The sequence below is a fragment of the Carassius carassius genome, chromosome 41, assembly GCF_963082965.1.
Source record: "Carassius carassius chromosome 41, fCarCar2.1, whole genome shotgun sequence".
In the NCBI taxonomy this organism is placed as follows: domain Eukaryota; kingdom Metazoa; phylum Chordata; class Actinopteri; order Cypriniformes; family Cyprinidae; genus Carassius; species Carassius carassius.
The window spans coordinates 9148664-9176557 of record NC_081795.1 but is presented as its reverse complement, the minus strand read 5'-3'; the positions used below and the strand labels follow the sequence as shown (position 1 = coordinate 9176557).

The window sequence follows — 27894 nt, the reverse complement described above, 5'->3', positions numbered from 1 at the left end:
TCTATGGCAGGTTAAAGTCTGAATGTCTATGTGTAATAGATAATGTTTATGTATAATCTATAATACAGTAATGTATACTGCAAGAATGCTTCCCAAAAAGAACAAGAAGACAAATGACAAAAGTTATGCATTTTGGGAAATTGGAAGTGTTTTTCCAACTACATTTTTTTTAAGTATAGTTAATAAAAGCACAACTGTTCATTGTTAGTTCATGTTAGCTCAGGAACATTAAAAACATAACATATACAACTACTGTTTTTAATATTTTATTGGTAAATGTTAAAATTAAAATTGACTAGAATGTATAAGTTTTTTTAGCTAATGTTAACTAATACTATCAAATAGAATCTTATTATAAAGTGTCTTTAATTTTAGTTCTGCTTTCTTACACTTACATTTTAATTGCAGTTCTGCATCATTAATTCAAATTCAGAAATTGAACTGACCTTGAAAAGGCATTGTCAATTCAATTGAATGGCACACATCCTTGTTGTCTGGTGTATGAAATTCATACAGCAGACACTCTGTTGTAAAACATTGTATTGTTTTCACCTTATCCATCAATGTTTTTTAAATATTAGTGACGATTCCACCTTTTTTACTTAAATCTAATGTAACATTAATCAGCACTGATGTTCTGTACCAGGGCATGCTGTGGAGAAATCCAATTACATATATGATCAATCCCCAGTGTCACATCCATAAAGTATCGAGTGTGTTCATGCAGGCAAACGTGAGAGCAATAGTGCATATCAGAAAGGTGGACAGAAACAGCATGTGATGGATACAGCACATATAAAATAGTTTCCCTGTGCTTTGGGAATACGTAGTGGGGAAGGAGAATTTATATCTGTGAAGTGGTTAGAACCCATTACACACTTGCATTAGGACACTAGTGTTTAGGGACATCTTAGACAAATTCCCTTCCTCCCTGACGATGACTTGCAATCCCAGATGACAGCATTGTTTATTTTCTGTTCTGTCACCTCATCTCCAAGGAGCAGACTGAAAACTGTGGGTTCAGAATGAGACAAGGCTGGAATGTCAGGTCACACACTGGAGTCTGGGTGGCTACAATGTCTGGATGTCTAAAATAAAATCCATAACAGTGGCCAATATTCTAGAAACTGGACATATATGATATATATACCATGATAGGTAAAAATTGATAGCCTGAATGTACTGTAAGTCGCTTTGGATAAAAGCGTCTGCTAAATGCATACATTTAATTTAATTTAGTTGTAATTTAATATATTATATAGCAATTTTATTTGGCATATTTTGTGGCAAACAGACAACACATTTTTGAAATATCTGTTTACTACTTTGTTAACCACAAAGATAAAAGTGTGGCAAAGTAATCCAAATGTTTTTGATATATCAAGTAAGCAGAGTTGATATAAAAGGTTATATGAAAATTAAAAGAAAATGACTTCCTCCACCCTCTGCCCCACTCTCTGTTGATAAACAAAGACTGGATGCCTCTTTGTTCTGCATCAATAATGTAAACGGCACGAACAGTGAAGCACAAAGCTGACATATGAAATATTTTTTTGGCTCAATAGTCATAAAAATTCTAACGAGCACCAATACTGCTGTTAATGCTCTATATAAATAAATAGTGTCAAATTAATGGATTCCAGATAAGTCTGTAAAACAATCATAAAATGGTACTGTCATTTGACAATGCGAACATTAGGAATGTACAGGGCCATCCTTAGCTGACATGGGGCCCAGTGTAAGGTAGGGAGCGCTAAGAAATAACTTATTCAAAAACAAAACAACAACAACTAAAACAGTTCTACTGTGGCGAAATTATACATTTGAGCAATGTTCAGACTGTTCTAAAATCAGCATATTGTCACTGCTTATTCAAAACTTTCTAATGACAAATAGTCTATAATGGTACATTATTTCACACATAGTATGTACTAAATGAGAAAAATAGAAATGTAGGCATTAATTGATGCACAAACAATTATAATAGTATATGTCTTGTATATAGTATTGTGTATTGCATGTTCATACTATAAGTGAAGTTACATAAATGTGTATTTTTACGTTCCATATAAACAAGCACTATGCTCATTGGTCGCCGCCATCCTTGGAAATGACGACAAATGATGCTTAGGTCGGGTTGATCTGCCACAAGTTTATAAGTCTGATGTCTAACTTGGAGCAGCGTTTGAGACATGGGTAGGAAGTTGGACAAATCAGAGTTGTCTGGAATGCAGCATAAGTTCAACTTTTTAAAAACACAACCCCATATTTCCCCAGTCCACTGCCCGCGTCTCACGTCATGAATGTCATGGATCCCGCGCATTAGGTGGCTACTTATAAATGTGTGGATATAACAAAAAATTACTTTATAACCTTTACCTGTAAGAAAAAAGAAAAAAAGACATAGCAACAAGATGAACCCTGCAACAATGTAACAGTAATATCAATACTATAATCTCTTCTGATATCATATTTAAAATTGTTTATGCACTGGATACCAGAAATGAAAGATGGCACCATTGTGTTTGTATGAAACAAGAGACTTATTTAAAGTAGCCCCAGTTTCAGTTACCCGGATGAGCGGCTTGATTAACAGCATTATACACAAACATGAGGAAATATCAAAATGCTGGGGGCACGACTGACCAATCAAAATCAAGAATTCTAGAGAGCCATTTAGTAATTTTAAAAATCCTACTTTTACTGATGAAGTTTTGATCCTGGCTTATTTTTATTTCTTCTTTAATTACAAAAAGGAAAGGCGATAAAACTAGGCACAAAACATTTATTGGACAAAAACGCCTCCACTTAAAAGCAGGTCTATTTTGAGCTTCCATTGGCTATAATCTTGGGATGAAAACACTTGAAGTAGCTGCTCATCACAGCGGTAGAGCAAGATCCATCTGGCTAATTCTTCTCAAGAAGTGTTTGCCTAAAAAGAAGAGGGAAAAGTTTTTAATTTCTCCAAGAAGCAGATATTATTTTCCCCTCCATTCAGGAGCTGGAGAGCTGTATATTAGTGCTCCCACACACCAGGGTTTTAAAAGCAAATATCTACTGTGTCGTTGCTGAGCAACCAATTATGCAAGATTTGCACTTCCTCTTTGAATGCTGTTTGCTATTAATGTTAAGAATATATTTTTCTTTTCATTCTAGGACAGTGTGAAGCACGTCCAGAAAAATGCATGCCATGCTTGTTGCACAGCAGACATCAGAGAATTTGATTTCTGCAATGCTCAACTAATTATTAATCAGTCAGATGAAAACAGAAATGAAAAGACAGAGGCTTTTTCTCGTGTAAACTGATGCCAGAGCTTTCCTCTGCCTCCATGCTGTGCTCAGCTGTAACAACGTAGAAAAGAGTGAAGGGGTATAAAGAATATTGCTGACACTTTCCCCATTCAATTCCAGAGACACTTAAAGCATGATTAAAGAGAAGGAAGAAAGAAATGGAAGGGCAGACGTTCTGCAGTTTCAACATTTTCCTCTGCAGAAAGCAATTCATGCCTCCAGGAACTACTAGGACAATGTATTTATGTACCCTCACACATACTTGGAATGAGGTGAAAGTATGCTTTAATTAACACCCAATAACTGTTGATGCAGGTTGCTGTTTATACTTCAAGGTTTCAGCTGTTGTCCTTTCTGACAGCCTCCATGTAAATGTTGGCTGTAAATACAGTTCATACTCCTAAATACACATCTGCTAGAAGATAGAACAGCACGGACTAAAGAAAACAGCAACAGAGCTTTACTCTTGTCATTTTGTTAGGTCATATATATATATATATATATATATACAGTACAGACCAAAAGTTTGGACACACCTTCTCATTCAAAGAGTTTTCTTTATTTTCATGACTATGAAAATTGTAGAGTCACACTGAAGGCATCAAGGGCTATTTGACCAAGAAGGAGAGTGATGGGGTGCTGCACCAGATGACCTGGCCTCCACAGTCACCGGACCTGAACCCAATCAAGATGGTTTAGGGGTGAGCTGGACCGCAGACTGAAGGCAAAAGGGCCAACAAGTGCTAAGCATCTCTCGGGGGAACTCCTTCAAGACTGTTGGAAGACCATTTCAGGTGACTACCTCTTGAAGCTCATCAAGAGAATGCCAAGAGTGTGCAAAGCAGTAATCAATGCAAAAGGTGGCTACTTTGAAGAACCTAGAATATGACATATTTTCAGTTGTTTCACACTTTTTTGTTATGTATATAATTCCATATATAATTCCACATGTGTTAATTCATAGTTTTGATGCCTTCAGTGTGAATCTACAATTTTCATAGTCATGAAAATAAAGAAAACTCTTTGAATGAGAAGGTGTGTCCAAACTTTTGGTCTGTACTGTATATATATTTTTTTTTTCCCCAAGTAATTTACATATCATATAGTATACATTTTATTAAATTAAAAATGTGAATAAAATAATTTAGAATTTATTATTGAAATATTATATATTGCATATTATATATTTCACAATTAGATATTAAAAAGGAATTTGAATATTTAATTATATGAAATTGTATATCATATATATATATATATATATATATATATATATATATATATATTATCATTTTTATTTATTTAATTTAATATACATATGAATAAACGCACATATGGGATTGGATGAATTAGATTTGTTGCTCTCAACCTTTCCTGAGGATGGTACTCCCCTAGTTATGCTTGGAGATTTTAACATCCACCTAGATAAACCTCTGTATGCTGATTTCCACACTCTGCTTGCCTCTTTTGATCTCACCCGAGTGTCAACTACTGCTACTCATAAATCAGGCAACCAACTGGACCTTATTTAGACGCGACACTGCTCTACTGATCATGTTCTGGTTACTCCACTGCACACGTCGGATCATTTCCTCCTCACCCTTAACCTCAACATGGTCCCTGACACATCACTTACCCCTCCACATGTCATCTTTCGACGTAACGCACACTTTCACCCTCCCAGCTATCTGTAATGGTTTCATCTTCACTTCCTTCCCCTAAACTGTTAGCATCTTTTGATGCTAACAGTGCTACTGATACTTTCTGCTCCACTCTTACATCTTGTTTAGACACTGTTTGCCCCTTATTTTCCAGGCCAGCCCGTAACACCCCTTATGCCCCTTGGTTATCTGATGTTCTACACGAACACCGTTCTAAGCTAAGAGCTGCTGAAAGGGTGTGGCTTAAATCCAAAAATACTACTGACCTTAATGTGTATCAGTCACTCCTATCTTCCTTCTCTGCTAATGTCCCCACTGCTAAAATGACATACTACCATAACAAAATTAACAATTCGCATGCTTTTTAAAACATTTTCCTCACTTCTTTGTCCTCCTCCTCCCCCTCCTGCTTCATCTCTAATCGCTGATGACTTTGCCACATTTTTCATTAATAAAATAAAACACATCAGTGCACAATTTTCCACACCACAATCAGTCAAGCTCATATCACCAGCCAACATACACTCATTTACATCCTTCTCTTCACAGAAGAGAGGCAGAAGTCTCAAAACTCATCCTTTCTAATCACCGTACTACTTGCCAGCTTGATCCTATTCCATCTCATCTCCTTCAAGCCATTTCTCCTGCAGTTGTACCTGCACTCACTCACATCATCAACTCATCCCTCCACACTGGTGTTTTTTCCTCATCATTTAGACAGGTTCGTATAACTTCACTACTTAAGAAACCCCCCTTCAACCTATCTCTTTTTGAGAAATACAGACCAGTTTCCCTTCTTCCTTTCATTGCAAAAACACTTGAATGAGCTGTGTTCAACCAAGTCTCTACATTTCTCACACACAACAACCTCCTTGACAGCAACCAATCTGGCTTCAGAAGTGGACATTCAACCGAGACTGCCTTGCTCTCAGTTGTTGAAGCTCTAAGACTGGCAAGAGCGGAATCCAAATCTTCAGTACTTATCCTGCTTGATCTGTCCGCTGCTTTTGACATGGTTAACCACCAGATCCTCCTATCAACCCTACTGGCAAAGGGTATCTCAGGAACCACACTTCAATGGTTTGAGTCTTACCTATCAGATAGGTCCTTCAAAGTATCTTGGAGAGGTGAGGTGTCCAAGTCACAACATCTAACTACTGGGGTGCCTCAGGGCTCAGTTCTTGGACCACTTCCCTACTCTGTCTACATGGCATCATTAAGTTCTGTCATTCAGAAACATGGCTTTTCATACCACTGCTATTCTGATGACACTCAAATCTACCTCTCATTCCATTCTGATGATCCGACGGTAGCTAATCGCATCTCAGCTTGTCTAACAGACATTTCTTGCTGGATGATAGACCATCACCTTCAACTCAACCTTGCCAAGACAGAACTGCTTGTGGTTCCAGCAAACCCATCGCTTCATCACAATCTCACCATCAAATTAGGCACATCAACCATAACTCCTTCAAAAACAGCTAGAAGCCTTGGAGTTATGATTGATGATCAGCTGACTTTCTCAGACCACATTGCTAAAACTGTCCGATCCTGCAGATTTGCTTTATTCAACATCAAGAAGATCAGGCCTTTTCTCTCGGAACATGCTGCGCAACTCTTTGTTCAAGCTCTTGTTCTGTCCAGGCTGGACTATTGCAATGCCCTCTTGGCAGGTCTTCCAGCCAATTCTATCAAACCTTTACAATTAATCCAGAATGCGGCAGCAAGATTAATTTTTAATGAGCCAAAAATAATACACGTCACACCTCTGTTTATCAATTTGCACTGGCTTCCAATAGCTGCTCGCATAAAATTCAAGGCATTGATGTTTGCCTACAAAACTACCACTTGCTCTGCACCCATTTACCTAAATTTGTTACTTCAGACTTATGTGCCCTCTAGAAGCTTGCGTTCTACAAGTGAACGTCGCTTGATTGTGCCATCCCAAAGAAGCACAAAGTCACTTTTACAGACTCTTAAATTAAGGCCCAATCCCAATTTTTCCCCCATTATCCCTTCCCCTTTCCCCTACCCATCCGTTTCGTGCGTTCACGTGAAGGAGTAAGGGTGTCTCGATTCTCTTTTGGTTGGAGGGGTAGGGGTAGGGGAAGGGCCAGATAGCCCTTCAAACAAAGATTTTTCGGGACCACACTTCAAACGAAGGGGTATGAATTATCTCAGCAACATGGCTGCTACAGCGAACAAAAAGACACATAAATGTAAGCTTTTTTGGCATAAATAAAGATTTTAACGAAAAGTATTAATTAATTTTTTTTATGTTACATTCAATTGTGAGTTCATATTAACGGTCATGTTACTAATATTTGCTAACGTCATATCATTACAGACTGCATGATAGGGCCACAGCATATGTCTGATCAGGGCCATAACTGCCATATACATTGATGGGGGCTAATCCCCCCAATAATTAGAAATCGCTAAACCATTTTCTCAAATATTGTCTATTCGAGAGAGAGAGAGAGAGAGAGAGAGAGAGAGAGAGAGAGAGAGAGAGAGAGAGAGAGAGAGAGAGAGAGATGGAAGTTGCGTGTATTCGCGTCTGTGCGTTTAACTTTTTAGAATGAGTTTACTTAAAAACAGCGATTGTATCCTCTCATCGCTGGAAAATATAATGTAGCTATTCAGTATTTAAACTGTATTTAATAAAAGCCGTGTGGCAGTGTTGACAAGTTTATTTTCTCCTGGATGTGTGAGCTGCGCGATTTCCGATATGTGTGTGTGTCAGTAAGCAGCTCATTAATACAGAACGATAATTAAAGGCTCTAATGCACACCAGCACACCAGTATATGTAAGAGCTAGACGACGAATGATGACGTGTGACGGCATAGTAGTGGTGTGTGTCCCAATCCTTAGGGGACTATTTCCCCCCCTATACCACTTTATACTCGGAACAAGGGGAAGGGGTAGGCGGAGTGGAAGGGGTATAAAATAGAATTGGGATTGGGCCTAAATGTTCCGGAATGACCTCCCCAACTCAATCCGAGCAGCTGAGTCCTTAGCCATCGTCAAGAATCGGCTTAAAACCCATCTCTTCCATCTTTATTTGACTCTCTAACTTTAACACTCACTATTCTAATTCTATTCTTAAAAAGAAAAATCGAACTACCTTTCAAATATTTTTGTATTCTATTTTCTTTTCATTTATTATGCAATTGTGTGTGTGTGTGTGTGTGTGTGTGTGTGTATAAACCTCTAACACTAGCTTGCTCTATTCTTTTTTTATTCTGTTTTCTTTTTATTTATTATATTATTTAAAAGCCCATGCTACATGTACTGTGTTAACCTAACTGAGACTTGTTATAGCACTTATATATCATTGCACTTTTTGTTGTATTTGATTGCTTCCACTGTCCTCATATGTAAGTCGCTTTGGATAAAAGCTCTGCTAAATGAATACATGTAAATGTAATGTAAATATACTGTATATAATAAAATATATAGTATTTAAATAATATATTCTAAATGATTTAAGTCAGTTTATTCAAATTATATAATGTTCAATTATACATATATTTATTCTGAAATCATCTCATGTCAGATGTAACCTTATATAAGATAAACAATTAAAGGACTACAATGAAATGCATTGCTATATGAGAAACTTTATTAACAAATAAAAGGCAAAGCAGAGCGTAATTTCACCCTTAGATATGTATCAAAAGCCAAGTGCCACAAATTATACTATTATGCACTTCCAATATTAAAATACAACCTCCACTAAGTGACAGCAATATATATATTTCTATAGGCATCTGCAACACAAATAGCAGCTAAAACTTTAAATAGGATTAAATAGTCAACAGTAGACATCATGCTTCTTCTCCTGCACCAGAGCTCCTTCTGGTGGTGATTCAGCAAAGTGTATAATTCACTACAGACTAGAGCAGGGTTGTCAAAACTCTATTCCTGGAGGGCCAGAGCCCTGCAGAGTTTAGATTCAACCCTAACTAAACACACCTGATCCAACTATATACGCTTATTTGAAAACTACATGGTATGTGTGTTACAATAGGCTAAGAACAAAACTCTTTAGGGGTCTGGCCTTCAAGAATTGTGTTTGACACCCAAGTACTAGAGTTTGCCAATTAGCACTGATTTAAGCTCAGTCTCTAGCCCTCAAACAATCACGGTAAATACATCTGGACAAGAGACAAAACTGACTCTGTACCAGCACATAATGAAAAACCTAATAACATACTGAAGTACATAATACAAGCAGACAGGACAGCAGAGAAGGAAATTAGGCACAGCAGTGCTGCCCTCTAGTGGGCAGGAGTCTACAGTGAGGTTGCAGCAGGACAGCTCAGATGTGACTAAGCGAGCACCCATTGAAGAATGCTGGTGTCCTTTCCACCAGTAGAGATAAGATGACTGTCATCATGGAGAAAGGCAACGTTGGTCACATGACTGCTATGCCCACCATAGATATGGCTGGGGGCCTGTGGATGAAGAGAAAAATGTTTAATCAAGTATGATTGAATAGAATAGCCAATACTGAAAATAAAATGCAAAACAAATCTCACCCTTGGCTGGGAACAGGGGTTAGAGAACAAGTGCACTTTGCCAAAATCATCAGCTGAGGCAAGGAGGTTTTTGTCATGTGACTTGCATAGAGCATTAATGTCTGTGCCATCAGCACCCTCTGGCCAGATTCCTAAAAAAAAAAAAACACACACATATACATACATACATACATACATACATATATATATATATATATATGAAATAAAATGAATAGAAAGGGAAAAGTGGAGCAAAAAATGTCATAATTTAATAATATCCAAAAAAACGTTATTTCAGCATTACATAGCCATTTCCAGGAAAACGGGATACTATTAAACTGTTTTTTCTTCTTCTTCCATATTATGTGTAAGGTGTTACTTACCAAACACATTGAAACCTAGCACACATGTGGAAGTGGCCCATTCTAGATTCCGCACTGCATCTGCACTAGTAACATGCTTCCCACTGGATGCCTCCCCTTTTTAACAAGAAACATATAACCAGCCATTAATACATGACATCTGAGCTTCATTCACTGACAAAGGTGTTAGGTGAGAAAACAACTCACAGAACAAGATCTCATAGTCGCCTGAGTTGGTTACAATAATCTGGCTGTCGGTGGACCAGTCGAGATGAGTGACAAAACTGGAGTGTCCCTACAGATATAAGACACAGTATTAAATGAGTGCTCATAATCTCCATTTAATTATAATAAAGAGAAACCAATTTGGGACGATGAATTTATCCCCTTGTACAACTCACAGTGCATTTGCCAACACGGCTGTATTTCCTGCCGTTCTCAGTAACGGAGTAGATGTACACAAAATTGTCGTGGGAAGCCACAGCCAGGTACGCCCCATCTATGAGACAGAGAGGATGGGAGTTGCGATATTGGACACATACAGTACACTACCAATCACAAGTTTGGGATTTAAAATATTAAAATAGACAACAGTAATTTTAAACTAATACGATTTCATAATATTATGTTTTTTAGTGTATTATTGATCAAATTAATGCAGCATGAAACTTTGGGGAGTGAAAATAGGTTAAAATTCAAACAGTGAATAACAATTAGTTGTGACTAATGGCTTAAAGCAGAAAATAACACTAAACACACCTGGAGAATATTTAACAACGGAGATGATTTCATTGCCATCTGTATGCATAGAGACAAGATCACGGGTGTCAGTGTCCAGCACCAGCCACCTGTAAGCAAAAAAAAAAAAGAAAACAATTATTCTTATATTATAATTACAAGTGTTTTTAATTAAATATACAGTTACGGAATAAACATACCAATTTTAAACCAGAGCTGTTAAATGTTTCTGCTTTATGACATGTTATGCCACGTTAATTAAGTCAATACTTATAAAGTTCACATGTGCGATCATACCTTCCTGTCATGGTGCCCACAGCAAGCACAGTGCCACTGGGATGAAATCCAACAGAACGCCCAGGGTCCTAGAATAAAACAAACAAATAGTTATTTAAAAAACAAACAAACAAACAAAAACATTACAACTGCATTAAAAAAATCTATTAATATACAATATATGCATTTCATTTTTATATTTTAACAGAAATATTCAACAATAAAAATAAACATTGCAAATGTATATTTATATGCATTTAATGTGCAAAATATTTTAAAATTAGACAATACATTTTTATATTTGAATATGATTAAACAATTATTTTTAACAATTAAACAAAAAAATCTAAAATATACATTTTGTAAATACATGTAAAATTAAAACATCTGTTATATTACGATCATTATTCTATGCATTTGTTTTTAATATTATTGTAATATACATATTATACAATAAAAAATATATATATTTATCCATAGCAGAACATTCTGAAAATGTCTAACATGGTCACTCGTCTTCAGTGTGAACTACAATGTAAAAATAAAACTTGCAAAGCAAATGAGATCATTTTTTGATTATGTAAAAGTATTATTATTGCAATGTAAAAGTGAACAGAGAGTTCATACAAACCTCAATGGCCTTGCTCCACAAAGGCAGATGGGAAGAGGTGTCCCAGAAATAGACCTGCTTGTCTTGACCACATGTCACAAACTGCTCAGTACTGGGATGCACATCCAAGGCCCACAACTCATCAGTGTGACCCTTTCACAGAGAGAAAACAGAGACCAGGTAAGGAATGGCAGCTTTCCATCCAAACAACCAGTCCCAGGCCCAGAGGCCATTACCTGTACCTCAATTGATCATTGTTGCATAATCTATCTCATCAGGCATTTAAACACACATAACTGTAGTTGGTTGTTTTACATCTGGCCTCTTCATGTTTAAGTGGGCAGATATTGGCAAATATAAGCTGCAATATGGTCCAGAGCATATGCTGTTAATTATCAAAGGCCTGGTTAAAAGAAACTGAGGAAATATTTTGTGATCTTATTGACTTTTGGCAAAGATATTATGCCAAAAGTCATCTAAACAAAGTTTATCATCATCTGACAACGTATACCTGAACAATGGGAGTGAGGGAACCAGAGAAAGAGCCCCGTAGCACAGCGTTTCGGGTTGTTCCCACAAACAGCTCGTCCTGTTTTCCTTCAGCTAGAGTGCGGACAGGTCCAAAGGCCTCGGGAACCTGATTACACAGACAGAAATATATGTTAAGGAACATGTACATCTTAACTAAAACAGGATTTGTAGAAATTGTTCTGACTTAAGCGAATTCAGTGCTGATGTATCTGGATCTAATAAAGAAGAAAATCGAATGATTGCATTACATTTCAGCACTAGAAATATAATATATTGAAGAGTACATGGCGATCATTAATAATGAGTATCTATATTGAGTATGAGTATTCAACACTGCTGTCTGGATTTCATTGTGAATGTGAGTAAAGCTTTTATTTGTTTAGAAAGAACAAGAAAACTTCACCTCAAGCTCACTCTTTTTCTGGTAATCGTGGTCCCACAGCAGCACCCTGCGGTCTTTTCCTCCACCTGACACCAGCGTTCCATCTTTCAGCACACAAAGAGAGAAGATCCCACCCTCATGGGCTCCCGAAACCACCTGGGTGATCCGGTTTCCACCTTTGAATCAGAGTTCATCATCAAATCATAGGCTGCACTGAGGGAGTATCTCCACCACTAGCAGTCAAACAGATGGATTTGCTGTTTTTCTAACTGCCAGTAGATAAAAACTTGGATTAAATGTAATTTATTTCTTAATTTTTTTTATTCTAGATAAGTATTTTGGCAACAACAAAAAAAAAATGCTTTAAATATATAATGACCTTTTGCCCAGATGTAGATGTTTCCACTAGAATCTCCGGTGATTGCATCTCCATTCCCAGCAAAAGCCACGCAGAGTACATACTTGGGTTTTTCATGTTTCTGAAAGCACACCAAAAATAGGAATTCTTTGAATAAAATCACTCAAAGATTTTTTTGTGTCATAGGGTTTTAGAATGCAACCTAAAATAAAATATGCACTCTGCATTAAAATAAAGGAATTGGAATGCAAATCCAAATGAAAAGAAAAATTTAAAGAAAAACATGGATTTAAAATAAAATAAAATAATAAACAGGGATTTAGAATGTTAACTTCCAAATGAAAAATAAAATACAACTGAACAAAAAAATAAAATTCACATATAGGCAATCAACTCTGTGAACACTCTGTGCTGACTTTGTATTTGTGTCGGAATACAGAAAAGTTAATGTTGCAAACCTCAAACACTCCTTGGCGTTTTGTAAGAGTACTCCCTTCCAGTGTCCAAAAGTTGATGTGAGACTTCCCGCAGGTGACAATTAGGTTGGCCTCCATGGGGTGGAAGACAGCACCCAAAACTGAGTCATTGGAACACTGCAAAATTGTGAGTGGATATGTTACACAAAATATGATGCTTCTTCCTTTGATGAGGTGGCAATATTTTTTACTATTTCCCACTAAAGCACATACAGTCGTGGCCAAAAATATCAGCCCCCTTGGTAAATATGATCAAAGAAGGCTGTGAAAATTCATCTGCATTGTTAATCCTTTTGATCTTTTATTTAAAGAATTCACAAAAATGTATCCTTTCATTGAATAATAAGAATTTAAAGTGTGGGGAAATATCATTATGAAATAAATGTTTTTCTCTAATACACATTGGCCACAATTAATGGCCCCCTTTTATTCAATACTTTCTGAAACCTCCATTTGCCAGTTTAACAGGTCTAAATTTTCTCCTATAATGCCTGGTGAGGTTAGAGAACCTCACAAGAGATCAGAGACCATTCCCTCATGCAGAATCACTCCAGACCCTTTAGATTCCCAGCTCCATGTTGGTGCTCTTCCAGGCAGATTCGTAACATTTTATGTTGATTGGAAATTCTTAATTATTGCCCTGATGGTGGAAATGGGAATTTTCACTGCTCTAGCTCTTTTCTTAAAGCCACTTCACCAATTTGTGAAGCTCAATTATCTTTTGCTGCACATCAGAAATATATTCTTTGTTTTTTTCTCATTGTGATGGATGATTAAGGAAATCTGGGCTTTGTTTTCCCTCCTCTTTATATTTCTGTGAAACTATTCTGGATAATTTCATGTTTATAATCACACTGGACTGCTCAAAATTGTGAATATGAATGGGAATATACTTCAGAGATATTTTACTCATAAGAATTTCTAGGGGGGGGGCAATAATTGTGTCCAATGAGTATTTGAGAAACCCCCCGTTTTACATTCTTATTATCCAATGAAATGATACATTTTTGTGATTTCTTTAAATAAAAGATCAAAAGGATTAACAATGCAGATGAATTTTCACAGCCTTCTTTGATCATATTTACCAAGGGGCTGATATTTTTGGCCACGAATGTATACATCACAAAGACATCAGTGACAATTGCACACTTTAAGAATTATATATTTGTGTGCAAACATGATGATTTTAGCATTATAATTTAATTTTATTTTAAATACTTTCAAATTTACCTGAAACAGCTTGAAATGTAATATTCCATAAAAATAAAAACAATTATTTGGGTGGGAGCCCAGTAGTTGGAAAGGAAGGGCTTAAAAAATAAGGGAGGATGGTGATGTCAGGAAAGTAATTTCATAGGTGGTACAAGTCATTGCATTACAAGATTAAGAGAACAAACATGACAACTTCCAGATGAACATGCAGACGCCAAGAAGACGTTATGGTGGTGGACGTGCAGTCAGGGTTTAAAACCACCTGGTCTGTGAACACTCAGGTTTCTGTTATTAAAAGACTATCACACAAGACACACTATGCCAGTAAACTGTACATAAAGTCTAGTATTACTGCATTGTATTAACAGCCACACACTCTTTTATACAGCATTTCGTCTTGCCTCACCTTAACCTCTGCCAATTGCTTTTCTTTCTGCCAGTCCCAAACAGACAAAATATGGTCATTTGCATCATCAACCGCACACAAATGAGCACCACCATTCTGTGAAGAGGAGAGGTATTATATCTATGTCAAATACCATTGTTCATTCAGCCATTTACCATTGATCAAATATTCATTATCTTTTCCCATTGTGCAGATTTCTCATAATAAGGAATCAAAGCACAGATTATTTATCCAGAATTTAAAAAAGGAAAAGATCGCTTACCGACTTTGAGAAGGCAACACAGGTGACAGCTCTGTCAAACACACCCGCTCCAATCACATGAAGAGTGTTCAAACTGACAGAGTCCCACACACGGACATGAGGCTGCAAAGCCTGATGGGAAAACAAAGACTGAGTTATATGCATATGATTGTAGCTTCTCTAAAACAGATTAAAGGAATAGTTCACATAATCATTATTTACTCATTTCATTTATTTTACATTAACTACAGTTCAAAGGTTTGGGGACAGTAAGTTTTTTTTTATCTTTTTGAAAAAAAGCCTTGTGCTTAACAAGGCAGAATTTATTCAATAAAAATTCTGTATTATTGTGAAATATTATTACAAATGAAAATAACTGCTTTCTATTTTATTATATTTTAAAATGCAATTTATTCCTTTGATACCAGACTGAATATTCAGCATCATTACTCCAGTCTTCAGTGTCACATGATCTTTCAGAAATCATTCTAATATGCTGATTCTGTGCAAAAATGTCTTATTATTATCAATGTTGAAAATGTTTTGCTGCTTCATATTTTGTGGATACCATGCAACTTTTTTTTATTGTTTAAACAATAAAAACTTCAAAAGAAGAGCATTTCATTGAAATAGAAATCCCATTAACGTTACACATTTTTGTAACTTGTCACTTTTGATCAATTTAATGCACCCTTCCTGATTAAAGGTATAATTCATAAAGCCAATACACTTTGTAAACTGCTAAAACATTAATGCAAATTGTGATCATGAGCACAATAATTTTGTTTCTGAGCACATAGAGGGCTGGTTCGAGTCGCGAGATCAACACATTATTATACGGTTACAGAATGTAAATGTGAACTAACTTTGCCATCTTTGGATGTTCCGGCAACTTGTCCTGTTGCTATGGTGACCATGTCTGGATGGATGGCCAAACTGCAAAGAGAACATTGTCAGGATCAGTGCTTGTCAGAAAAGACCTCTTACTAGGGAACCGTAAACGAATGCAGTCTGATCCCAGGAAAAGCTGTAAACAGTTTCGCAAACCAGCAGGGACTTTGACAGTCCCAGAGAGAGCATTCCAGTGTTATTTTATTTAGCTACAAATGCTAATTAACTAATATTTTACAACAAATAACTTCTTGATGCCGATCACACTCTGTTACAGCAGAGGAGATCTACATAAAATAATCTCTGAATGGCTAATAGTAGAAGCACTGCCTTGCAGCCAAACAGAAGACAGAAGAGATCTAGTCTGATTGCAGGTGTATTTGAATATAATGTGGGATTTGCTTATCTTGAAGATAAGAGTCTGTTAAGCATAGAAAGATCTGGCCCTAAAAATGCAAATTTGCTCAGAAACTAGCAACACTTCCTGAGTACATTGACTCTTTTTGTTAAACGATAGCAATACAGTGGTATACAATATTTGTTCATGAAGATAATAACAACTTATTGACCTTTGAACAATGACCTAGTTTGAGAATAATCTGCATATGATTTCCCTGTATGACATCAACGTCGGACTGCGGTAGTTCAACCAGTGCTGTTAATCTTCATTAACAGTGCAATAATTGGCCAAAAGCATGTGGAAACTTTCTCAAAAATCAACTGAATGTATATTTACCACTTGACATCATCATTATGGCCCAGATAGTGTCTTTGTTGCTGCTCTTCTACATTGTACAGCACCACTATGGAAGCATTGAAGTACACAATCTCTCCCGTCGGCAGCAGGTACAGGTTGGAACGGCAGTCCTTTCCCCTATAGCCATAACTGATAGAGCGTGTTAAGAAACAAAGTGCATTTCCACGGACTGTAGTAGATAAGCAAAGATGTGTGTTATTAAATCAACACTATATTGTGTCACATTTTAAATGGGTTTCAATTCTATTTATAAAATGAGCTCAATTTTCGAAGATTGCCGATGCACTTTGCTAACTGATACTTATTAATTAAATTAATTTTCTTTATGGGCTAAATAAAAAAAGAAGAGAAAGACTTGAAGCAATTCTCCTATAAAATTCTTTTTTTTTTATGGTAATATTCACACGTTGCTAATACAATTCATCTATCAAAATTCATCGTAATTCACTAAAATGTTTTTAAAATGTGAACTAGCTGCATAAAAAAGAAAAGAAAAAAAGACAATTGCAAGGATACACCCACTGAAGTTTTAGCTTGCGCTCAGGCAGTGCCACTTTGTGGTCAAGGCTGTAACTTTCCCTCAACTGGTCTGGAATATGCATGGTGATTGGACGTCCACGGAGGAACATCCTCACGTAACCCTCATCTGTTCAAGAGGAACAAAACATACAGTAAGTGACCAAACATAAACCAGCAGTAAACATGGTTTGTTAGGAAAGATTTGTCAAATTATCCAGGCCCTGTTGACAGAACTATGCTCATTTAGAAACCCATTACAAAATGAGATTGACTGGAGGCATTATGGCAATCCAAAATAGTTTTTAGCTGTAATGCAGAGGATAATGTGATCCATTCAGGCTAATGTATAAGGAACATTTCCCATAACACAGCTCAGTCTCAGTCTCTCCCTGCACGGCTAGTTAAACACAGTTAAAAAAAATATTACATTCATATAAATTTATGCAAAAAACTAAAACAAAAAAAACAAGAAAAAACTTCCCTCTACTGAAACACTCAAAGGAACTAATATTCTGTACACTAGACAGGTTTAATGCAGAACTTACTGCCACAGTATTATTTATATTCTATTATTTCATTTATTAATATTTTGAATTAAATTTAATTTTCAGTCATTTTGTTATGAGCTTTTTCAGTTTTAATCAATTGAGTATTTCAGCTTAAACTTATTCCATTAGTTAGTTGCTAAGGCCGCATATCAGTTTTAAGTTTTTTAACTGATGATAATATTTTATTGCAGTTATTTATTAACAACAATGACATGCTGTTGCTATTGTATTGTTAGGTACTTGATAGTTTGTTCTTGGTGGTCACATAAAGCACTTAAAGCAAAAGACCAAACATATATTGATATCAAGGTCAAAATAAAAACATCTTGTGTTTTTATTTAATGATATTCACCGTATTTACTTTAACACAAAAACTTACCAGCATTGAAGGTGCACTCTTTGGTTTTGCTGAAAGAACAAAAGAGAGTGATGTCATTCATTAATTCACTCCTTCAAAGACTACAATCCATCCAGACAAAAAGTTAAAAAAAAAAAACTTTCTAAAAACCATTTCTGAATTTTTTTTTCTTTTGCCGTCTTTGTCTTGTTTTTTTGTTAGAGGATGACTAATTCATTGAGCTTGTCCATTAATCCTGACCAGGCTTTCATGTGGCCTTTCACAGAGCACTGTGCAATGGAGAGAACATAGAGTTAAAGTGACAGGAGGAGAGGGTAACCCAAAACTGCTTTCAACTTTAGTACAGGCAGAATTAAAACCTGTTTAAATGACTAAACAGATTTGGAGGGGGGCCAGCACTGAAGGGGATTTTGCATTGAAAACAAATGTGGCAAAACACTGGAGGCTTTGATGAAAAAAGAAAAAAAAGTTCTGTTTGTGTCTGTGCATGCAGTTTGTAACGGCTTTTCCTAACCACACAGTTTTCTTCTTCCTGTATGCTGACATATGGCTGTCATGATTGACAGCAGTCACAGACAGCTAGATGCAATAAATTAGACCTATCAATCCAGTCCTGTTTGCTGGAATAGGTTTGTAAGACTCAACTATCCACGTGGGGATTTGAACTGGCAGCAAACCATTTCTCTGGTTTGAAAAAATGGACCTTTTTTAGGGAGAAATAAAAGGTTATGTAATGGGAAGACAGAAGGATCGTGGGTGCAGATGAATAGAAATGCTCCCACAATGATCTGTTTGTGTCCATGCAGTCCTGCAGAAACAATCCAAACACTTCATTAAAGTAAAGACTGAATCAAAGCAGGCCCCACCAAAGCATCCCTAATAACCCCTATTCAGAGTGGTGTAGACAAAATTATACAATACTGCCATAAATGTGAGGGACCGTTTTCATATGTGTCACCACATGGAGTTCTAGAAATAGAAATGTTAAGTAAATATTCAAATATTACACAAATATATATTTGTTTCTTAATAGTTTGATTTGGATTGTGCATGTACCTTCACAATTCAGTTTAAAACATGAATTATGTCACTTTTTACTCTCATTTGGACTGGGTGTTCATTTTGAACCCTGTTTTCAACCAACATCATGCTTATTATATAATCTTTTTTATATTTATGAATGGCATTTTAGGAACATACCAGGAGTCCACACATCTAATTTAAGAAGATGATGATACACACAATGGCAGACGTCCTGGCAACAAAGCCATTTTCTAATTAGCACATACTGGAAAAATCTATTTTACCAGTAATCATTCTAGGATGTATAGCAGCCATAACTCAATATAATGCTGTAAGAATGTGCCACAAATGCACTTGACCTCAAAGGAGCCTTATACTAATGCACATACTCTACACACCCATCCATCCCCCACACAGCATTAATGACATGTTCCAATCTGACAGTTCATGTCTTTTATACATTAAGAACACCACACAAGGTTTGCGCGCACAGTATCTCTATGGACTTAACTGAATTTCTAAGCAAGTGATTTACTAAAATTGATGTTGAAGTTCTCTGGACATGATGTCCTCCAAACCATTTTCTTTCTTGCTATAAAGCACTCACTTTAATTTCCCTTCAAAGCTGTGTGTGTGGCAGTGGGTGGGTTCCATGTTTAATACATAGTACTTAGCAGCAGAAACGATCAATATCTAACTCAGATTGCACTCAAACAATTAGTGAAACTCATGCATTATATGTAGCATATCTTCAACTTAAATGGAAGTTGAATGGGTAACTATCTTCCATGTAAATGATAATTAAAGCCATATGGGAAACATGCACATTTTTGTTAAGTGACTCACAAAATGTTGCACAACATGCCCTAAAAACAAACAAAAGTGAAGCTTTGCAACAGCAAAGTAAAACACATATAAAAAAAGTCTATTGTTCCCATTTGGGAAGTTAAAACACAAACTCAGACAAGGTGTGTTCGCTTTGTTTATCTAGAAGCCAGGATGCTGAGAATATTCTTGTTTGCCAGCATATGTTTGCTTTGTTGCGGGAAGCTGAAAGCAACTCCATTATCAGCCTCACCCTAAAACTACCAAAAGTTTTTCTTTTGAAGACCTGAAGGTGTTTAACAAGAACTTGAGCTTTACCTGGTCGACTTCTTCATGTTGTTTGTCCTGTTATTCCTTTTAAAGTGCTATAGCTGGAATTAGCACACGAGTCAGGCAGAAGACTGAGTTCCTTGTTTGAGTCAACTTCAGCTCTGCACGAACATGGACCTCCCTAACCAATGGAGGACACTTCCTCAGTATGCATGACAGCCCCTTTTTGGGTGACCACACCCCCCTGTGCTTCATTGCAGTAATATGAAGCACTCTGCGGTCAAGAGACTGTTTCAATGGGGTGTCAACCAAGTGACGGCGCACGGTTGCCATGCACCATACAAAGTTTAATCTAAACAATCATGCCATAAAAAAAACACTACCAGCAATTAGGATTTTCTGCCAAACAAACATCATGCAGGTGCACCCTTAGAAGGCTGAATTAGTACTTTGTGGTAAGAAAAAATTCTTATTCTTACTTTTTTACCCTTCTTTTCACTATGAAAAAAAAATAATTTAATGTAACATTATATTAAGTCGTGAAAGTGGTTAATGGATTTCGGTTTATGAAAGTTTAATGAGAGTTTCCCAGTGGTTGTTTTACGGCTTTGATAGGATCTCAGTCAATAACACTTGTATGGACAGATGTCTAACCTAAACATCACGGTTTTCCTTCCTGGAAATCCTGTATGCACTGCATAAATTATTTATGACTTTTTGATCACATTCTTCCTAAGCTTTCTTACTGCGTGCACAAGTGCACTTATTACTTAAAATATCTTTCTAACTAAGAAATGTTAAAATATTTGTGGTTGGTAAGATTTTTTTTTTTATGTTTCTGAGCCTTCAGTGCAAACCAAGCAAAATTATAAAATACTATTACTAGTAAAAAGAATGTTCTATTTTAATATTTATTTTTTTAAATTGTACATTATTTCTCTGAAGCAAAGCTGAATTTTCAGCATCATAACTCCAGTCTTCAGCATCGCATGATCCTTCAGAAATCACTTAAATACTGATTTGCTGCTCAACAAACAATTCTTTTATCTCTATTATCAATGTTGAAAACAGTTGTGCTGCTTAATATTTTTGCAGAAAACATGATGCATGTTTCTATGAACCAGAACACACAATGGTAACCTAACAATTGCTAAATGTTTTCAAATTCTGAACATTTTGTATACTGTACAAGCATTTCATAAAATTTCAAATCGGCAGTGACAACAATTATATCATTCATGATGCTGATTTAGCTCAAAATATACTATAAATTGTATTTTAATAACGGTTTTCTATGGATGGTCCACCTCTTCCCCCTTACACTGTCTCTGGTGTCTTGCTGACCATAGGTCTGGGTTTGTCATCCTATTAGACACTGAGGTAGCATCTATTTTTAGCTTTGTGTTGTTGTCTTGTACTAGCCTCAAGGTTCGGAGGGAAGGAGAAGAACTGAACTTTTATCTCATTGTATAGAAAAAACATTTAGTTTAATGCACTTTATTTAGATGAAATGGTACCTGTCTCTCTTTCCACATGTTGAGCTGCCGGATGAGGTGGTTCTGTTGCGGGAGTCTGCCATCTCCTTCTTTACCGTGGACAGGCGTTCTGTGGACATGCTCTTCCTGACACAAAGAGAAAAGAGCATGAGGTTGAGAAGAATGGAACAATGCAGAGGGCAGGAAAGAAAGACATCAAATAAAAGAACAAAACAGTACGACCGTTATCAACAATGATAATAATATTAAGCTACTTAAACAGCAAAATAGTACGATTATTTCTAAAGGATCATGTGACACTGAAGACTGGAGTAATGGCTGCTGAAATCTTAGCTTTGGATCACAGGAATAAACTTCATTATAGCCATCCTTTAAACTAAATGGTCCAAATGGTTTATTACTCCATATCACCATCTTGAGGTAGAAAAGTAATACTGCACTGATGTTGTAGATGTGGGGGAAAATATTTCCAACATGTGCAACTTCAACAATAAAATGACATTTGAAAAATAATATGCAATTAAAAATGATACATATGTTGCTTATAACTCTCACCTTTTGATAGACATCAGCACCTCCTTTTTCGGAGAGGAGGGAGAGGAAGGATAGCCACTCAAGCGTTTTGTTTGCACATAGCCATTTGTCAGAGGCTTGGATGGCAGAGCTTGCAGTATCTGCCGAACTAAATCAAGAAGGAAGAAAGCGAGATCACATGCATATTATCTTTACCTCCCACATGGAAACTTTTTTATGTAACCACTATATTAAGTATTACAATACATCCCTGTTACTCTAAGGGTTGAAATATCCTAACAGTTAAGAATCTATGATGCTAACACAAAGGTTACATCTTATAATGTTCAATCAGTAATGCACCCTTGGACAAGGTTACCCTCAGATTATTATAGTGTAAATTGCATAAGATGAAAAAGTAACTTTCTAGGCTCTAAAGTCTTAATGACAATACACAAAGGGCCATAACAAAGCACTGACCTTTAGTAGGTCCACTTTTCTTGCTGCTGGCCTGTGTGATCTCCTCACAGCAGCCCAGCCTTCTCAAAGCATCCGCTAATGCCGCCTTCAGCAGCTGAATCTCATCCTCCTGCAGCTGCACCCTCTGCTCCAGGTGAAAGAGACGGTCATCCATCTCCATCCCACTCCCGGCTGATACATTATCATCTGAAAGAGAGAGACAGATAGTTATAGGAAATTGAAATTTCCTTTGAAAATTAAGTTTGTCCAAATTTGAATACATTTCTTTCTTCTGAGGGATATAAAAGATGATATTTCTGTGCTCCAAAGACAAAACTCATAGAGGTTTGGACCGACATGATGGTGAGTAAATGATGACTATCCATTTAAACCAGTGGTTCTCAATCCTTTTTGACTCAATGGTCCCCCATAGTCAAACACGTTATTAAAGGCCCCCCATTATAAGATATATAAGGTATGATATTTCTTTTGGGATTTCTATAATTATGACAAAGTTGCTTGTTTTCAGAAATGTATAAATAAATAAATAAACAGAAAGCAATAGTTAATGGGAGATGGGGTGAGGGGAGGGGAGATTAATATATGTACATTTTTATAAAAAATAGTATATTAAATTAAATCATCCTGCTGTCCCGGGTTGAGAACTACAACTTTAGGTCATTTTTAAACAACACAATTTGGATAGACATGGGCAGAAAGAATGTGGTTAAAAAGTCTCTCCTATAACCAGGAAAGTCCAAATATCAAAACAAATCCCATCAACTATGTATTTTGAACTAAACATTTTAAATGATACGTCAGAAATATTATTCAAAATGAAGACAAAAAGTACTTGAACGTGTGTTTACCCTGCTTCATACAGGTACCTGTCACTTCATACATCCACTGTAACAACACTGGGATCCAGTTGGTTATAAGTAATTGAAAAAAATGCTAGTTCAAAGAAAAGCTTGTTTGCACTAATACAAATGTTTGCATTTTTAAGTGTCAAAACATCTGTGATTAAAAACTGGTGAATATTTATCTATCCAACAAAATGTATTCATAACACAAAAATTATATTAAAATCACTTGAAAACAAATAATGAAAGCCAGAGTGAACAATTGAGAAAGGTTCAAATGCTATCAATGCTGATTCACCATGGCAGCCATTGAATGTGTTGCATTTAAAAATACAACTTATAAATACACACTGTAAACAAAACTAAAAGGAATTTTCCTGCCACATTTACAATTTTTTTTTTTCAAATTTAGCTCCTCAATATTTCACATAAAACAGTGGCTCCTTGTCTCCGTTTCGTTCTCAAATGCAATGCAACGGGCTCCACGCTAAGTGCCCATATATAATTAACCTCTTTTAGTGCCTGCACCACTAACACATGGAGATCACAGCTGAGAAGGTGAGAAGAAAGCAGGATGAAGCTATAGTGATGCTGGAAGACAAAAGCAGTCTGGAGGAAACCGAATGCTCAGTGACCGAGTGTGCTGAAATATTCATCATCCCACTCTGTTTGTACTCCCCTCCTACCTGCCATTCCTGTAAGTACTATGTCCGCCTGTCAGTCACCCTCTCGGACAGCCTGATCCTCTGCAGTTCTCTAGGGGGTTCCTAAAGGTGCCAAATGCCTCCCTGGTCAAGGTTTATTTCTCCCCTTTGGCTAGCTGGATGGCTGATCCCGTCTCTGGACCTCCCCCTCCCCCACCCTTTGCTGTGTGTAAAGAGGGTGATGTTTGTAACAGGATGCTGTTTCCCGTCTTCTATGCGGTAGAAAACTACTGGTGGTGCTGTCGGCAGAGAGAGAGCTTTGGCTTGACTCCAGACCTGTCTGATGCATCGGCAAGCACTACAAGGAAGTGCACTGACCAGCCTCTCCACCAATGGGGCACTAAAATGTGTTGTGTGTTTTTACAACTTACAACTTGTTGTTTTATACCCCCACGGCACATGCTCATTTTCTTAATCAATACACTTCACATTAGGGATTTTTACTGTACTAATTGAATTGCTAATATTAAAGCCTCACCTCAGATATGCAGATCCAGCATTTAATATCAGTCTAAACCATCCAATTGTACAAGGACAGACAGGCTCATCATATACCGTCTACCCATCCATCTGTTGTCCAGCCAAACCATCTGGCACAGAAATTGATTTACTGGAAAACCCAAACAATGACCACTATGTACACTTGTACCTATCCTTGAGAGATCCTATAATGCACAAGAACGAAGAAGAAATACGCTAGTTGTTTCGACAGCAACAACAACAACAAGCTGTGCACAATGGTTCTTAACATAAAGAAACCATAGTTATAATATTGAATTTCCTAAATACCTTCAGTGCTAAGTTTTATTCAAGCATTTTAATTGTATTTATTTATTACTTATCTTTACATAAATCAAAAAGGAATTGCAGGTCTGCTCTGCAACACAAGGGGATTTTTTTTAAGAAAATTATAATTTGCAACTACCCATATGATAATTAAGCGAACAAAATCAATAGGCTTACTGTTGTTAAAAGAGAGGAGAAACATATTATCTTATCTATATCTTTTGCAGTTGAGGTCAAAGTCTGTGGTCCAAACAGACTTTATGGTATTTTGAATCACATTCGTTAGTTGGTAGACTGGGTAATACTAATGCAATATTTAGAGCAGTGTTTTAGACTGGTAAGACACATTCCTGCTGTTGTTTAGATATTACAATAACAAAACTGTCAGATATAACAACATGAAATTTTTAAAATGCAAAAATAATAATAAATAAATAGCCTAATTATATTTCTTCTTTGAATGTCTCCTCTTCTCTTGCTATCTAATATAGGTGTCTAATAAACCTTGCATAGTATGAGTATTGTTTGCTCTTTGACAATTTGCTTTGGATAAAAGCATCTGCTAAATGAATAAATGTAAACATATCATAAAATGAATGCCATGAAATGAATGGTAAAATACTATATGATAAATCTGGTGCTCTGCTGTTTTACACTTGACAACACAAAAGCTCGTTCCTACAGCAAAACTAGTTGAGAACCAATGCTTTGTAAATAAAAAAAATAAAAAAGTTAAAAAAAAAATTGGCTACTGTTTGTTAATGATTAGATTTGACTTTAATATCATTTTTAATTAAAAACTTTGCATAGTCATGATAATGCCAACAACAGACATGATGTTTAGGCCTAAAACTGATCTTAAACATACTGTTACCACTAGAGATAAATCCATCTTAGTAGGTGCGTAATGTTATACACTAGATTACTGGGTGACAATAAATAAGTAACTCAGTACATTCCTTCCACTAAAACCTTATGCAAAACAAATCAAATAACAAAAGCCCAGTGAAGAAAGCTGAATCAGGATGAGAGACTCAAAGCATATCAACAGATGAGGAGAAAATGAATGAAAAACGTAAACCCATGTGACAAATCATTTTAGCTTGGGCTGAAATGCTCTAACACACCAGTCTGAATATGTGTAGATGTTCATTCTTGTACCTGATACTGATCCCAACAGCACATAGGCTACGCGATAAGAAAATGCCCTAGGGGAAAATAAAATTTGCATGTAGGCTATATAAAACTGAACATAATTTAAACAAATATATTCATCACTGGCAACAAGGAGACAGTTTCTTTTGTTGTGCCCTCGCAGGCAGAGACGCACAGACACGGGAATGTTAATGTAAAAACTGATTAATATTAAAGACATCATTCGTTAACGTTCGACATGCGTCTAACGAAAACAAAACCAAGGCTTTCTCCAGCGCATTCATTAACGTTAAATTCTCAGTGAAACTTACCGTTGCAATACCGAAGCAGAAGGGTGTTCGTGTCACACAGGTTCCCACATGAAGCTACTCTCTCCGACATGTCCTTCTACTGATCAATTCCTCTATTATTTCCTTTAAACCGCCGGTCCTTCTTTCCTGGCATACGAGTGAACCTTCAACACCTACACCTTTCCACAGAACAACCCACGACAACCTGTGCCGCCTGCGTTTCTATAGCAACAGCTTCACAGCTGATCTGCTACCCTTAGGGAACAAGAGAGCGTGTTTACTTTCGGAGTCCCATATTATGCAGTCACTACTTTCATGAGCATAATGTGTATATATTAAGATAGGTTAGTCAAATTAGCAAGCCATGATGGCAAAGGCTACATCAAGATATCGGTCTACTGTGCGCAGGTATGAAAGAGATGAATATATCATTATTGACGTGTGTAACGTTAGAGATATATTCATTTTGGGAATTTATTTGCTATGGTGGTGTCAGAAAGTGGCATTTCCTTGACAGTCAAGCCACTGTTTTTCTACTATTTAACAGTAGATGGCGGTGTATGTACGATTAAAAAAAGATATGATGGGGTCAAGCTCCAAACGTTTCTATATTAGGCCAATTCAGTGAATACTCTACACAAAGGGTCTTCGAAGAGCCGGGGGTCTGCAGCGGTAGGCTACTGCCGGGGTCTTTTTCGTGATTTTTTTCGTAAAAAAAATAAACAAATAGATAAATAAATTTTAAAAAAAGACATTTTTAACCATAAGCACCCTGAAATGAAACCAAGAGCACCCTCAGTTGATATTGTAATTATATATGATGTTTTATTAACAAGGTTCGGGAGGAGCAAGATCAGATAATCAATCAGTCTGGCCCAGCTGAAGCTCATCAGCTAATCACCTTAACAAGCACAATATGGGTATATAAACAGCCAATTTACCTCTCTTCCACGACATCTTCCAGCATCCCGCCTCCACCCCAACCTAATCTAATTTCTCTAGTTTCGGGCTCTATCCTGAGCTCGGAGCCCTCCTTTTGGACAGCACGCCAAATATGCTACTATAAAATTATATGTTAGTGTGAACTTGTGAAAATAGTATTAAATGCTCAGTTGCATTTTTGAGCTTAAGCTCTGGAGAACGTTAAATTTTCCTGTTCATTGCGTGTTTTTGCAGCGATGAGAAATTTATCCAATCACAGACATGTTTATTGATCTCTTGAACGCAATGGTCAAACATTAGGCTAGATCGAATCCAATCTCCTCTCAAAATGCCAGAGTTTTTATTCAGTGTTGAATTATGTTCTCTCTATGCTGTGAATGATTCCCTACTGCAGGCAAGACGGTACCAATATTAAACATTTAGTACA

The 27894-nt window shown here is 36.5% G+C and overlaps 1 protein-coding gene across 2 annotated transcripts; it reads right to left on the bottom strand.

The window, feature by feature from the left end:
* Positions 1-9226: 9226 nt before the first annotated feature.
* Positions 9227-26813, bottom strand: LOC132123588 (echinoderm microtubule-associated protein-like 2). 2 transcript variants are annotated; one of them, XM_059534321.1, is made up of 22 exons: positions 26547-26813; positions 22749-22934; positions 22311-22437; positions 21777-21881; positions 18163-18191; positions 17233-17362; positions 16696-16845; positions 15935-16004; positions 15090-15200; positions 14828-14923; positions 13192-13326; positions 12755-12854; positions 12397-12551; positions 11974-12099; positions 11484-11615; positions 10874-10941; positions 10598-10686; positions 10240-10337; positions 10046-10133; positions 9860-9955; positions 9498-9628; positions 9227-9413 (listed from the first exon to the last, which is right to left on the bottom strand). In XM_059534321.1, the coding sequence occupies exons 1-22, from the start codon at positions 26614-26616 to the stop codon at positions 9288-9290; spliced, it is 2418 nt and encodes an 805-aa protein (XP_059390304.1). In that variant the 5' UTR covers positions 26617-26813; the 3' UTR covers positions 9227-9287. The 2 variants fall into 2 exon arrangements, with proteins under 2 accessions (XP_059390304.1, XP_059390305.1); XM_059534322.1 differs by lacking the exons at positions 21777-21881; positions 22311-22437; positions 22749-22934; positions 26547-26813 and adding an exon at positions 20308-20446.
* Positions 26814-27894: the final 1081 nt, after the last annotated feature.

Excerpts from the sequence above, each read along its gene's own strand:
- LOC132123588 (XM_059534321.1), bottom strand. The coding sequence starts at position 26,616 with ATGTCGGAGAGAGTAGCTTCATGTGGGAACCTGTGTGACACGAACACC. Across the intron at positions 21,882-22,310 it reads GTGCTGATGTCTATCAAAAG|GAAGAGCATGTCCACAGAAC; the intron begins GTGAGAGTTATA and ends TCTTTGTGTCAG. Across the intron at positions 18,192-21,776 it reads ACATGTGGAAAGAGAGACAG|CAAAACCAAAGAGTGCACCT; the intron begins GTACCATTTCAT and ends TTGTTCTTTCAG.